The sequence below is a fragment of the Xenopus tropicalis genome, chromosome 4, assembly GCF_000004195.4.
Source record: "Xenopus tropicalis strain Nigerian chromosome 4, UCB_Xtro_10.0, whole genome shotgun sequence".
In the NCBI taxonomy this organism is placed as follows: Eukaryota; Metazoa; Chordata; class Amphibia; order Anura; family Pipidae; genus Xenopus; species Xenopus tropicalis.
The window spans coordinates 106232645-106247247 of NC_030680.2; the positions used below are offsets into that span (position 1 = coordinate 106232645).

At 36.2% G+C, this 14603-nt stretch overlaps 1 protein-coding gene across 1 annotated transcript in view; it reads left to right on the plus strand.

The window, feature by feature from the left end:
• LOC100488459 overlaps nt 1-14603 on the plus strand; it is a 144926-nt gene that overhangs the window by 107859 nt on the left and 22464 nt on the right. Inside the window, exon 4 of the mRNA XM_002934141.5 lies at nt 10253-10455. Coding sequence (XP_002934187.2) covers nt 10253-10455 — 203 coding nt within the window. The remainder of the gene's footprint in view (nt 1-10252; nt 10456-14603) is intronic.

Here is a 14603-nt window from a genome sequence, read left to right on the forward strand (position 1 = left end):
CCGTCATATTCACAAACAGTTCTCTTTTAATCAAACATCAATTGAACACTCCTCTGTTTTCAACTCACCAACTGATAAACAATATCTTTGACAAATGACATTGGCCTCTTTGATGTTCAGTTACAATATGAACTTTCTTTAGTTATACTGAACATACGCTTATCATATACATACAAGTTGAGGATTTAGCATGATTTGCAATGCATTACAAAGTGCAAATACCTATCAAGTTATACTGTTGTAACTCTGTTAACGATAAAGTGTGTCATCTTTTAATGTTTAATACGTTAGGTTAATTTGTGAAAAAGGTAGCATGTTATCTCTTAGAGGCTTGAAATTCAATCATTAAAAAAAAATGTGACTAAACTCAGAACTTCTTTTGAAACTGAGTTTTTCTTTGGAATAAAAAACTGGAATAAAAAAAATTAAATTGGGTTACGTCAAGAAAAAAACTAGATTGCAGCATAATTCATTGTTCCATTCATTTTTACAAATTGTATATTTTTGTTTATGTAGTGCTACTTGTGCACACAGTGCTGTGCAGCAGAAAGATACATTAATAAAACAGGGTGAATACAACAATAATTAGTTATGGGTGAAAAATTTGAGCATGGTCAGATTTGCGGTGAAATTCCACATTTCGTGAAGCCGCACAATTGTTACACGTCTGTTTTTCTTTTTGACACACGGAGCAAAAAAAAAAACACCTGTTATGTCATGATAAGGCCTGTAGGAGTTTAGGTACTTATCTGATAGGAATATCTGATAGGAATATCTGGGCAGGGGCAGGTCTATTGGTAGCCCAAAGTGGGGGGAAAGGGTGCTGCCAAAAAAATGCCCATAGACTCCACTGTAGTTTTCTACAGAACCAGTCTCCATTTCCAAAAAGTTGTGAAAAAGATGCCCATAAACTTAATATTTCAGTTTTGCAAAGTTTCTGGCAAAGTGAAATGCAGCAGTTTCACTCATCACTAATAATTAATACAAATGAATACAAAGTACAGCTACATTTAGAATTAAAAATAAGTGTTTGATACAACAAGTAGACAAGCAGCCAGTTCTAGTAGAACCCCACCACTCTGGTATATACAGTAAATGAATCAAGTTGTTTAACCAATCTGTTTTCTATATGATGTCCTCCTAAATGTATTGAGCTGCTAGGTACCCGAATCTTCTCCCCCTTCCATTTAATATCCCAGATTACTACATCTTATTTCACATTTATTTTGAATCAAACATAACTGTTGCTAACTCTAAAACACATGAACATGATGTTTTATCTCCTTTAGTACTTTTCCAAGCTGTTATATTTTCTTCCATAACCCTTCTTAAGAGCATTTAACCTTCAGAGGGCTCCCTTGACCCAGTATCGAGTTTATTTCATTTTATACATTGCATTTAGCATTGTCCAATCACATAAAGCATCCTGTAAATGACTTTTACTTTATAACTCATGAATGAGTGAGAGAAAATGTAAATACTTGGTGAAGACTTCTGATTGCAAAGGACCTTTATATATGACCTCCATTATTGCAGCTTGTGCTTTCATGCTAAAATACAAAATCTTCTGTCTTTTTATTTTCAGTTGCATTGATGCTTTCAAAGTAAATGTACCATTCTCTCAATAGAAGTACATTAGCTCTAAAGAGTGCTTACCTTAAGAGACTAATCATTGCTTCGTACATTTAAAGCATAAGTAGTTATTCTGTTGTAATACAAAATAGCATACAGTATTTGCTGGTGTTGACTTATTTCATACCAAAGATGAGAAAACCGATAAGACTTTGTTAGAAAACTCATGGACAAACCCTTCAGATTTAAATCTTTAACAATGTGAAGATGAATCTTGAAAATCTGTACTTTGTATACAGCAAATCATGTTACTGAAAACACCTCTTGAGTTTGTTTTTTATAACGCCAAGCTATTCATTGTCATAGAATTTTTTTTTTTAAAGGACAAGAAAAGCTCAACTTTCTATCCTTAATGAAAGGCCTACTAAAATACAATGTGTAGAGCTTTATTTGTCATTTATGAAGGTCCTGTATAACTATGTTCTGTAAATACCACTGACTTGTTTAAAATAAATAACCCATAGTGCTTCAGTCTTTGCCAAGGCCACAATTCTGCGCAGTCTAACTGTACAGGAAACAATAGCATGTGCTTACTGTATCCTCTTCAGACAGCAGGCAGAAGAAAAGAGGCAGTGTAAGAGCACATTCACCATATTGTAGCGTGTATTTAACAAATGGCCACATCTATTATAGCACCATATACCTATAATTACTAGTTACTGACTACTAACAGCTTAGAGATCTGCAAAGGAGAAAGTAGTGTTCTGGCTATTATGTTGGACATCTGTTTACTCCAGTCTTTTTATAGATGACATTTTTGGATAACTATATTGAAAACATTTTTTATTTTGCACTATTAACATAGATTCATTTTGACACAGAATTGTTCCTTTATTTTGGATATGTTGTTAAAGAGCAAAGAAAAGCTATGTGCGTCTTAAAAAATGTAAAATCAATGTATTTAGGGGTATATTTATCATGCTATGTAAAAAGTGGCGTAAAACATTACCAGTGATGTTGCTCAAAACAGCCAATCAGATGCTTTGCTTTGGTTTTCTACCGATTGAAATCTAATTGCTGATTGGTTGCCCTGGGCAACATCACCAGTAATGCTTCACTCCACTTTTTACACAGCATGATAAATATACCCCTTAATGTATTTTTTACTCCCTTTACAATAACCCCATTTAAAATGCATAAAGTTCTAAACTTCTGTTATACAACATTCTGTACAGCCCTGGGAAACAGACTGGGACCTGATATATTGAGGACCTAGCAAAAGATATTATATACTGATGAATCAAAGATAACAAATATACTAGCTGCCCATGCTATGGTAGTGGATGTGCAAACTAAACAAAACATTTTGATGCCTTGGTCATGGTGGCAAACACTTAATTCTCATTGCTTGCCATTTTATTATCCAATCAAATGGGTCCTGCCTTTGAAGCAGTTTTATATTGCACAAAAGACAATTCTCATTTTCTTTCTCTTCATATAACAGGCTGACCAATACAGCTGTCTAATGGCCTACCCCTCCATTCCATAATAACCCCCACTGGCCATTTAGAATGGAATTTAATCAACTGACCCTTATGTTCAAAGCTGGTCACAACTTACATCATTGAACTTGTCTCCAAGTTTTTACCAAACCACTTGTTCCACTCATATATTAATAGTGAAAGAACTTGTCCCCAGTAATCAGTGTGTTGCACATGACACAATTGCCACATTTATAAACCCCCATTTTGTTTACTCTTATCTGCGGGGTATATTTACTCACAGGGTCAGCCGGGGAGAGGAGTTCCTTGAGGTTCCTATTCCTCCTGTAACCAAACTTGATCCTTTTACGATTAGTTGCTGTTGCTGATGAGTAATACAAGTAAAGCTCAGAATAGCAGGAATGATGACTCCACAGTGTTTTATATGACCACCTATGATGCGCGTACTCCGTTGATTAAAAAATCTGTATTACAGCATTGGCCAATCGTGAGGTCTGACATTGAGTTAACAGCAATTAATCGTAAAAGGATCAAGTTTGGTTACAGGAGGAATAGGAACCTCAAGGAACTCCTCTCCCCGGCTGACCCTGTGAGTAAATATACCCCGCAGATAAGAGTAAACAAAATGGGGGTTTATAAATGTGGCAATTGTGTCATGTGCAACACACTGATTACTGGGGACAAGTTCTTTCACCCGCACGCCGGAAAGAGCTATTCCATTAGACATAGAATGACATGTACCTCCCGTAACGTAGTGTACATTATCAAATGCCCATGTGGACTGCTCTACTGTGGTAAGACATGCAGGCAATTAAGAGAGAGGGTCAGTATGCACCGTGCAACAATTGGGGGCGGCCCTGGACCCCAATTTAAAGAAGAGTGAGAAAAAAGAGGGTAAACAGGATATCTCTAAGCAGCCAGTTGCACAACATTGGCTTCAAGCCAAACATCCGGCCTCCGCATTTAAGTGTATGCCTATTGACTGTGTTGCAGATCTACCGAGAGGTGGGGACATAGATCGGATTTTACTACAAAAGGAATCCTTTTGGACATATGAACTGAACTGTGTGGCCCCTAAAGGTTTAAATTGCTCATTATCTTTAAGCTGTTTTTTGTGAACCAATTTGTCCTACGAACGTCTAAGATGACCATGGATTTTAGGTCTGTTTGTTTTAAACTACTTGCATTGTATGTTTTTTCGTATTAATATTTTCTTGCTTTATAAGTGTCATTTAGTACCTGGCATATTAAGATATGTGTCAACTAGTGTAGACTAAGTAGTTGAACTATAAGACTAAGTAGTTTAACTATGTAAAATTGGGGGCCCCCAATTGCCAGGATAGTGAGGTTAGTTGATCAGCTTGCGCAGCATAATAAAGGATGTATGTCGATGTATGGTTGAAAAAGTACTTTATGTTGCACATTAACCTCTCGCTGTAAATGTTTACTGCATGGAATTTTATATGAATTTTTATATGATATTATGCATACCTGTAATTTTTGGACTAACAATCTTCACTAAGTCACTTTATTATGTTAATGCTGCTTAACACTTTATTAGGCTGATGTTGCCTAGCACTGAACACTTTACAGCACTTTTCAGCACTTTCACTTGCTTTATGGCTTCAGCCACTTTATGGCAGCACACTGTGATGTCACTTCCTATTGATTTACTGGTTTTTGGTGATTTAAAGATGTGTGTTACAAGGCATGGATGCCCTGAGAAAGGTCCCGATGGGGACCGAAACGTTACGTCGGCTGTTTATGCTACTTTGAATACATGTTTTGATTTTTCACAAGAAATCCCGGAGTTGCTGGTCTTTTTTATACTATATATATATATATATATATATATATATATATATATATATGTTCAAAAGTGGAATAAATATATATATATATATATATATATATAATATATATGTTCAAAAGTGGAATAAATATATATATATATATATATATATTTAAAAAAGAAAAACTGACAATTTCTATATGCAAAGGCAATGATAACTTTTCTGTGATTGTAAGACTTTACAATATTCTACTAAATTTCAGGAGTTGGGCTCAATGATGCAAAAGTTCTTGACAGCCTCCCTTGGGCAGTCATTTCAAATGAACAGTTATATTTTCTCTCACACTGTGCATCAGAATGTGTTAACTTACTTTTAACCACTGTTGGAATTACCAATAATAACCACTGATGCCTAAAATTGTACCATGGTTCATAAATGCAGCAGGATATACCTGCCAGCACCCTTATGAGTTAAACGACAAACCTGGAATGGGTTCTGCGTTTCACCGTTTACTCCCTGGAAGTGTCACTTGCCAGTATGTTGCTTTAAGACTGCTTTTAATGATTTGGACCTTAAATTAGTTGTTTTACTTTGCAATAAACACAAACTAACAAAGTTAGCTTTAATGACCTGTTCATATATAAGCATGCAATTAAATCAGAAAGTTCCTGTTTTGTGCAGATAAACTATGCATGCACAATATGCTCACAATATGGGAAGAAATAGAGGACAAGATTGCCCAAACTTGATGTTTTTATTACAAAAATTCTTAAAAGAGATGTTTTACAGCTGTACCAATTTGGCTACATTTAAAATAAAAATCTAAAGGAATCAAAAATAGCTTTTTGAGAGAGTAGGTACAGAGAATCTATTCTGAAAGCATTTTTGCCCAAAACACATGTTTCAGAATGGTTTTTATCCCCTTGCACACGCAAGTTCAGATCCTGCTGAATTAGTTGCTGCCCATCTCCATGTTGGGTAATAAGATGTCATTAAGGAAGAATAAATTGAACTACTCAAGGAGTAAGATGGAGGTGAAAGAGCAGAGTCTGGTTTGGATAAAAGTTTAATTCTTTAGTTCCATGTGACACTGTTTTCAAGGAAGCCTAGCAAGAGCCGACAAGAAGGGCCAAGTAATGAAGATGGATGCATCTTATTATCAGTGAGCAATTTACTTAGGTTTGATTGCACAGTGGCACCTGCCACAAGAAGACTAATTAATGAAGTGCTGTCCATAAATTAACAGAGTGCATTTGCAGATGCATTCTGGGGATGGATTAAATGATGGTCACACATCAATGTAGCCGATTTGTGATCATTGTAGATTTTTTGTGCTTCTTACACATTATTTTGGGTGTTCTAGAGGCTTTTGCTGCTCATATGCTACATATCATCATAATGTAGTAATTTCACTAATTTTCTTTATATATATATATATATATATATATATATATAGCATTTAATGCAGTATAGCACAGAACGTTAATGATAAAATTGAGGAATATTGGCCTAGAACATAATATTTGCAGTTAGATAGAGAACTGGCTGAAGGATAGAGTACAAATAGATAAATGGATCATTTTCCAATTGGGCCAGTGTTGTTAGTGGAGTACTGCAGGGGTCAGTCCATGATCCTTTGCTTTTTAACTTTTTTATTACTGACCTGTAGGTGGGCATAGAGAGTACGGTTTCTATTTTTGCTGATATTAAATTGTGTAAAAGCGTAGTAAATTCCATGCAGGATGCTGCCACTTTGCAGAGCGATTTGTCAAAATTGGAAAACCTGGGCAGCAAAATGGAAAATGAGGTTATTCCCTTTTGGGAGAGCTGGAAAGAGTGTAGAGACAACTAAACTGGTAAAGGGGATGGAAGATTTAAACTGAGGTTAGACTGTCACGATTGGGGTTGTTTTCTCTGGAAAAAAGGGCAGTGAGGTTGGGGAATGCCCTTCGAGTGATGTTGTAATGGCAGATTCTGTTAATGCCTTTAAGAGGGACTTGGATGAGTTCTTGAACAAGCATAATATCCAAGGCTATTGTGATACTAATATCTACAATTAAGTATTGTATAGAGTGTATAGATTGGTTGGCATGGGTCTACCTATATGTGTGTGCACTAGTGTTCACTTAGAAGGGTTGAACTTGGATTTTGGTATTTTTTCAATCCAACTTAACTATAGACACATAAATATATGTAAATAAAAACAAGCACACAAAATGCAGGTTAATATACCATAGCTGCAGTCAGGTGATCCCAGTGGAGCCAATAAAAGGGCATCCATATGGGGGTTTTAACCTTGAAAGCAAGAAAGTTGCAGGTAAAACTTAGTCCCTTGGCTAAATGTATATTGAAGCAGTAGAATTCTTAATGAATCGCATAAGTCAGTGTAGGACTGGCCAGAAGGGATGACTTTGATGCAGTTGGCCAGCTTGAAGTATATTGCAATATATGGACAAACAATCCCTGTTTTGCTTAAAGGGAAGGGCATTTCTTAGTAGCTTAAATGCACCGAATGTCTTAATGTCCTATATATTGATAATGGGTGAGTGCAGAGGATCTCTTGTTGTGGTTAATATACCATAACATTTAATGTACCCCAACTTGCCTTGCTTAGAGATGTACCAATGTAGAGACTGCATAAAGCATATAAACTTTAAATACAAAGTTTGTACAGGGATAAATCTACTATAGCAATCTGTGTAGTAGTAAACAAAGCATAGGCACAGATCGCACATGTTTGTGCACTAGGGATGCACCCAGCTGCCATTAGTAAAGCTTTAACATGTCCCTGAGAAATTAGAACAGTCCCAGGCAAAGTATAAAAATCATGAGTCATAATATACTAAACAGATGGCAAAAATAAAAGTTGTATTTCAGCAGAGTAGGAGAAACACACTGACACCATTAGCCTACATGTATTGTCTCCAGTCAGGGGGCTTTGTCAGGAGTGCGGCCTGGTTTAGCCCACTATTTCTGACCATTTTTGTGACTCACTGATGATTTCTTTACTTTGTTTGGGTCTGTTCTGCTTTCTCAGAGGCATGTAAAGGCTGAGACTTCTCCTGGGATAAGCTATAAAACAAAAGGAAATATCTATAAGAAAAGTTTTGATTTTTTTCCAGCATAAATAATATGAGCTGTCACTAAGGCTGGCCATACATATCCATATTTGCCTGTTGACTGGCCTATAGAAGGTGAAGAGCTGCAGCCGGAATGAGCAGAACATTACAAAGGTGTCCATACAGTAGTATGATATCCATAGAATGACCCATGGGCAGTCAGCCAGATTTCCATACAAGTTTCCCATCTGAAGAAGGTATATCTGGAGTTATGGCACACAGGAGATTATTGTCAAAGCATGGATAAGACATAGGTCCTCTGCATATTCCGTAACTTTCTGTCCTGAGAACTTTTCGCATAAGACATTAAAATACATTATGGTAGGAAATATGTTTTTTTGCTCTGATAGGTGGTTTGAGTGTGCATAAAGTTATTCTGCAAATTTTCTGCAAGGACACCATGTCAGGCCCACTAATTTACAGTTACTCACCTTATAGTAAGTTGAATAATAAACGTCAGTCTATGGCTATGCACATATAGTAAGGAAAAGGAGATATGCTTTATACCTTGTAGTAGACTTTCTTATTTCTGTATTGGTTTAATCTTCTACATGTGGCAACATTGTGATCCATTACCAAAATGGCATGGCTATTCCTACTGACCACTGCTGCCAGCTTGCCCGCAGAGTGGTGACATGCTGTTTTGATATAATAGAGAAAATGTACTGATGGGCAGCTTTTCAGAGAGACTGCAGATGGTGCCAGAAACTCTATTTGCTTGGTAAATCACCAAGCAGAGAGGAAAAAAACTGTGCCTGAGGCCACTGCGTGGCAGAAATTGAAATGCATTAATTTAAATATAGTTCTCCCAGCACTCTCCAAGCTACAGGGAATGTAGCAATGTAAGTATGACAATCCAAAATCATATTACCACACAGACAAAATAGCCAGTGCAACCCATCTGTTCAGAAATATTGCTAAGCACTTTTTAAACTGTTTTATTGGAAATACGTTAATGACTTTGATTTCTTCATTAACTTGTAACTGTTTGTATAGCTTTGCATACTAGAAAAGTAATTATTTTTAAATGGCAATAATAGTTCTTCTTTACGACATGCCTATGAAATATAACTTGCATAATATGCCAGTGGTCAAATTCCATATTAAATATGTGACATGTGGGAAATTAATGGCTTAAAATAACCTACAATTGAGAATACTTAGCTTGGCAATACTACGTGATAAAAACAATATTAAGTCTTTTAGAAATATGAACGTGATTCTTAATCTCTTGATTTTTTTTTTTTGAAATGTGTAAATATTTGTTTAAACCTTTTAGGCCTTAGTTAGCAGTGGTGCCATAGCAACTAAGTGATAAAAGGGATTATCAAAAACTGGCACCTAGAACCTTAAATCATAAATGCACTAGAGCAAAATAGGCAAGTTATAAGAGTTATGCTCCCACCACCTAAAATATTTAGACTCTATGGTCCCTACAGCCCAAAGAGCCTCTTGAGTTGGACACAGAATTCCATCACTGCTTGAACCTCTGTAATCTTTGCTGCATCTGTCTACCAGATGAAAAGAACATGGTTGTGTCCAGCCTAATATATTAGTCCTAAAACTTCTGTATTCCTGCATGCATAATATCCATATAGAGAAATAGTTCATATCTTATATTTATTAATCATAATATTATGACGATCCATGGACAGACAGAGAGTCAGGCCAGGCAGCAAGCAAGCAGAGTTCCAGAAACAAACTGAGTCTTGACAGGAGAAATCAGTAGGATGCACAGAGAAGGGCTTGTAACTGGTAGAACACCATGACAACCAAGTGCCAATATCAACACTCTTTTAAGCAGGAAAGAGCACCAAAACCAAAGTGGAACTGGCATGAAGTGGGTGAGTTGCCTCAGGATGAAACATCTAGTCATTGGTTATTATAGGCCTGTGACATTTGATAAGTACAAACTAATTGACCTGACTTCTTTGTTAGGGAATAAAAGTAGCAAAGCCAAACTTCTTTGACACTGTGTGTATGTATTTATTTGGGGATGGTGAAAAGGACTACATATGGTTTGATCTCCTATTCAGGTGTAATGTCTAAATGCAAATTAAAGCAATACATTTTGAGTATTTTGGGTGTACATGCGGTAGCCATACATGAAATATCCTTTCTACACATAATAAAGATAAAAGGGATCATTAGTGTCTCAAAGTTTCCACTGTGCATATTTAGTGTGCAATAACTGCTTGGTTTGCCACATCATTAGTAGTTAGTCTAAGGTTCCATAGACTAATTAACCTGTTATTTATACTTTCAGTATCACCTTCAGGAAGGACCAGTATGGAAAATAATGCTTTGTCACTGGAAGAATCTGCTATTATCTGTTGTATTAATTGGTTTAATGGTGCTGGTGGCCTTTACTGTTCATCAGTTGAAAACGTTGAAGAACCCACCACCAGCTGAACTATTTAAAGCAGCAGCGGTATGTTTTGGTGTTATTGCAGAGACCCTTCTGATCAAGTGAGTACAAACAGCTCTGGTATGCCCATCTGTATATGTCAGGGCTGTCTAAAATCTAATGATCTTTACAGTGTGATGATCTCAAAATTGGTTTAAATGAATTACATTCACAAGGGGGTTTTTCAATTGGGTGAAATTTTTAATCTAAGCTGGTAACCCATAAGAAGTCATTAGATTTGATTAATCCGAATGCAGATATTTGATCCATGCTTATAGGTTGCTGTGAACTACTTCTCCAGAATAACAACTGTTCTGTGAATGTCCCATATTTTTGTTACATTTTTATTCATGCATATCTTTTTAACAACGTTCCAACATTCAGCGGGGGGGGGAAATGTATCTTTAGGGGTCAAAAATATACACTTTAACACCTATTTTTAAAATTTTATTTGTGTCATTTTTTATTTTTTTTTTCTGCTTTGAATAACCTCGTAATTTTTAAAAACACAAATTTTATCTTATGTATTAAAAATACTAGTAAAAAAAAAGAAAATCAAATAAAACCATAAAAAATAATCTCAAATTCATAATTTTTCCATAATTTTTAACGGGGCACGATGCTGGAAAGTTTGAAGAACGCTGGAAAACTCAAATTGACTAAATAGTTAAGATTTTGCCTAGGACAGCTCCCATGGATTTCTACATGACATCACAAGCTTTCAGATGCAAAGTTTTTTTACATCTTCTTGCTTAATAAAAACCATAATTCAAATTCAAGATTATTTATGCAAAAAAAACTGCGAAAAAAATGAACAAAAACAATAAATAAGCCCCTATATTTTACATTTGGTATAAATTTCTCAAAACAGTGTTGTCAAGCTTATTTCATTATTAATGCGTTAGGGGTAAATGCAAATGCAGGGTCGAAATGAGGGTTGAAGGGCCCACCGGGGATGCCACCCCAGGGGCCTGCACCCCCCAAGGTGCAGCCGCCAGCCGCGTCCCCCACTGTTCACCCTAACCCTCCCAACAGGGTCCCCAGCCACTGCCAACGTCATCCCCTGAACATGCGTATGTGAAATGCGGCAGGGGAGGGACACCTGCAGGGTCAGGTCTGGGCCGCTGGGGCCCACTATGGCCGGGTCCTACTGGGTTTTGTCCCAGTCCAACCCTGAACAAACAGAAACAAACGAAGCACAAACTGCAGAGCAAACAGAAGCAAACCAAGACAATCAGAAAGCTTGGGCCATAATGGCTTGCAATCTATAATTTCGACTACCAGCTATTAAATCTCCAGTATAATTCTCACATTTTTACAATTAAAATGCTCTACTAAAAAGATATTAATAATTATTGGATATGTTTCTTTGGCAGTTTCCAGCTTTTTAATTAGATATCACTTGATACTAAAAGAATCTATAATAATTCTGTATAAGAAATAATATAATGCAATATTCTACTAATAGGTCTGCTTCTTTTGCTCAAGAAGATTCCCTTGAGACCTCAGCATTTTCTGAAATAATAGCTCTAAACTGTACTGCTGTTTGGCATTAAGGTCACTTGTTTGTGCATGTTAAACATGCTTTCTGCCATTAAACAAAGTAAATAATCTTCAGCTTTTTCTCATTCCATTTTGGCTCTGTGCAGAAAAGAGGCAAATGTTTCAGCACTATGCTTCTTCGTTTTGGATCCTTTTTTTTTCAGTACAAGGGAAAAAAATTAAACATCCCTTCAAGTCAGTACTTAAAATTTCAAAGACATTGTTAAATGCCTTTGAGTCACTACACGAGTAATTCACTTGTGCAAAGCAGTTTCATGGTAAATGAAACACTACTGAGGAGGTTTGCAAAGCTGAATAAACACAAAATTAATTAGTCTGAAACTTCCTGATGGATCCATTTAATGAAAGACCGTTATTGTGCCATACACTCAACACCCTGAATTTGTTTTATTGTGTTCTATGTTGCTTTTTATTGAACAAACACAAAGGTTACACATTGCTGTTATTATGCACAAGCCTTCAACATGCCTCCCATTAGAACATGACAAGTCAAGAATAAGAACCTTTATATCTTTGCTAGTCAATAGAAATTAGTCTTACAAATCCTGCCTAGTCTATTATGTGATTTGTGGAAATACAGGTAGGCCCAGGTAAAGGAGTAATCCATCTATATGGGTGCTGCCATACATTCAGCTTGTGTGTTTGCTTAAGAACCAGCTAGAGCAGACTGCGAGTATCACACTCCCTTTGACAGAATGAGATCAGTTATCTAGGAAGACTTTTACATCTATGGTAAACTTCTAGGTCATAACATAATATTTTTTTCAGTAAAGATAGTTATTTTTGTATATATGTACTGTTTCTAATTAGATCACAATGCGGCTCTTCCTGCTACTTACACATACTTATACTTATATATATATATATATATATATATATATATAGTGTATAAATGGTCCTTCAATTTCAAAATTCCACCAGGTATAGCTATTATAATTATACCAGTAAAAAAAACTTTGTTTCCATAAGCTTTGAAAGCTACAGTTTAATCAATACTTCACTCATCGCTTTATCTTGCTGGTAGCAGGGATATATCTCTGAGACTACAGGTCTAGTAAATTCTTTTTTTGCCTGGTAAATTGTACTTAGCATAGCTCAGTGGTTCCCAAACTTTTTTACCCATGTGTATTCCTGGGGGGCTTGCCAAATAAGGGCTGTGACTGACTATTTGATAGTCTCATGTGGACTTGGATGCTTAGATACCATTCAGACGTGCACTCCGAGGACCCAAGTGCAGTGGTTAAAATGATTCTTTATTTAACAAATTCAAAACAAATGCTTTTAACTGCTACACGTTGTTTCTTGGACTGCATGACCATTTGGCATATATGCATTGAGTCTTCCCTTGTTATAGGTCTGGGGCACTGCACCCTGACCACCAAAGTGTCTCAGTGAGTGACCCATTTGTTTCCACTGTTAAACTGTTGATGTGAAGAGAGTAGTTCCCATACTCGAAGGGTCTGCAGCTAAGCACAGGGGCCAGGTGCCTGAAGCTGTGAGGAGAAGTGATAGGGAAACCTCCGTTATACTGCATTTTTGAAATTGTTAATATTACTTGTTACCGCCTTCTCTATAGCAGCTTGAAGCATTTATATTTTTTGGTATATGATGCCCCTATATGGACTGCCAATATGCAGGAAAGTCTCTCCAAAAGTGCCCAAAACTTGCTACCGGCCTCAAAGATGGTTTTGATGCTGGTTTCTGGCTTGGAGGCAACAGCAAAGGGTTTGTTGAGCAACATGTTTCTTGCAAGACACTGGTTGAAAATCAAAGGTATAGCTGAATACTTTAAGATTAAAAAGAAAAAAAAAAGTGGAGGAAATCTATATAAGCACCACTAACTTGCCCACCTGTACATTTTAGAAATGGTCAGGAAGCAACTTGCTATAGTCTTTACTAAAGAAATGAGTAAAACTTTGTAAATGTAAGTCAATATTGGCTCCAAAGTACTAATGAACAGGGCCCTTTCTCAATTTTCTTGATTAAACCCACCACATAAGTTGTTGCTTTCCATTCTACTCTTTGTCCTCCCACTTTGTGACAGGTATTCTTTCCAATAAATAAATAAATAACCAGGCAAATCTTCATCTGGAACAGGCAACGTTCGAATATGTGACATTTTTATCACCTTGTTCCAACTTCCGTTTTCAATAAAAACACAAATTGGAATAATGCCTGGGGTCTGTTTAATCATTAGTAAATTAAGAATCTGTTTTTAATAACCTCTAACTTGTAAATAATGTATTAATTGAGTAGCTTGAATGTTGGAAAGTCTGCTAAATGTGTAATGAAAGTACTTTGCTATTATTGGAGAATGCATACCAAATGCAGCAAATTAAATAAGCCAGTTGTTGTTTGTGGAAATGGGGATATAATTAGAAGACACCTGCAGCTGTTTTCCAAGCAAAACAAGAGACATGAAACGTGTATGAAGTATTTGTGTATCATGATGTGATGGGCTCATTTCTTTGTTTTGACCTTTTATGCCTATATAGTAATTAGCTGTATGCCAAAGGTGATGTTATACAATGGATCTCATGCTGTATATGAAGTTCAGTTCATTTAAGGAAAAAAACACTTTTTTCAGATTTTTTTCAAAAATACTGTACATCAATTGCACAAACATTTAATGGTAAAAAGAAATTAT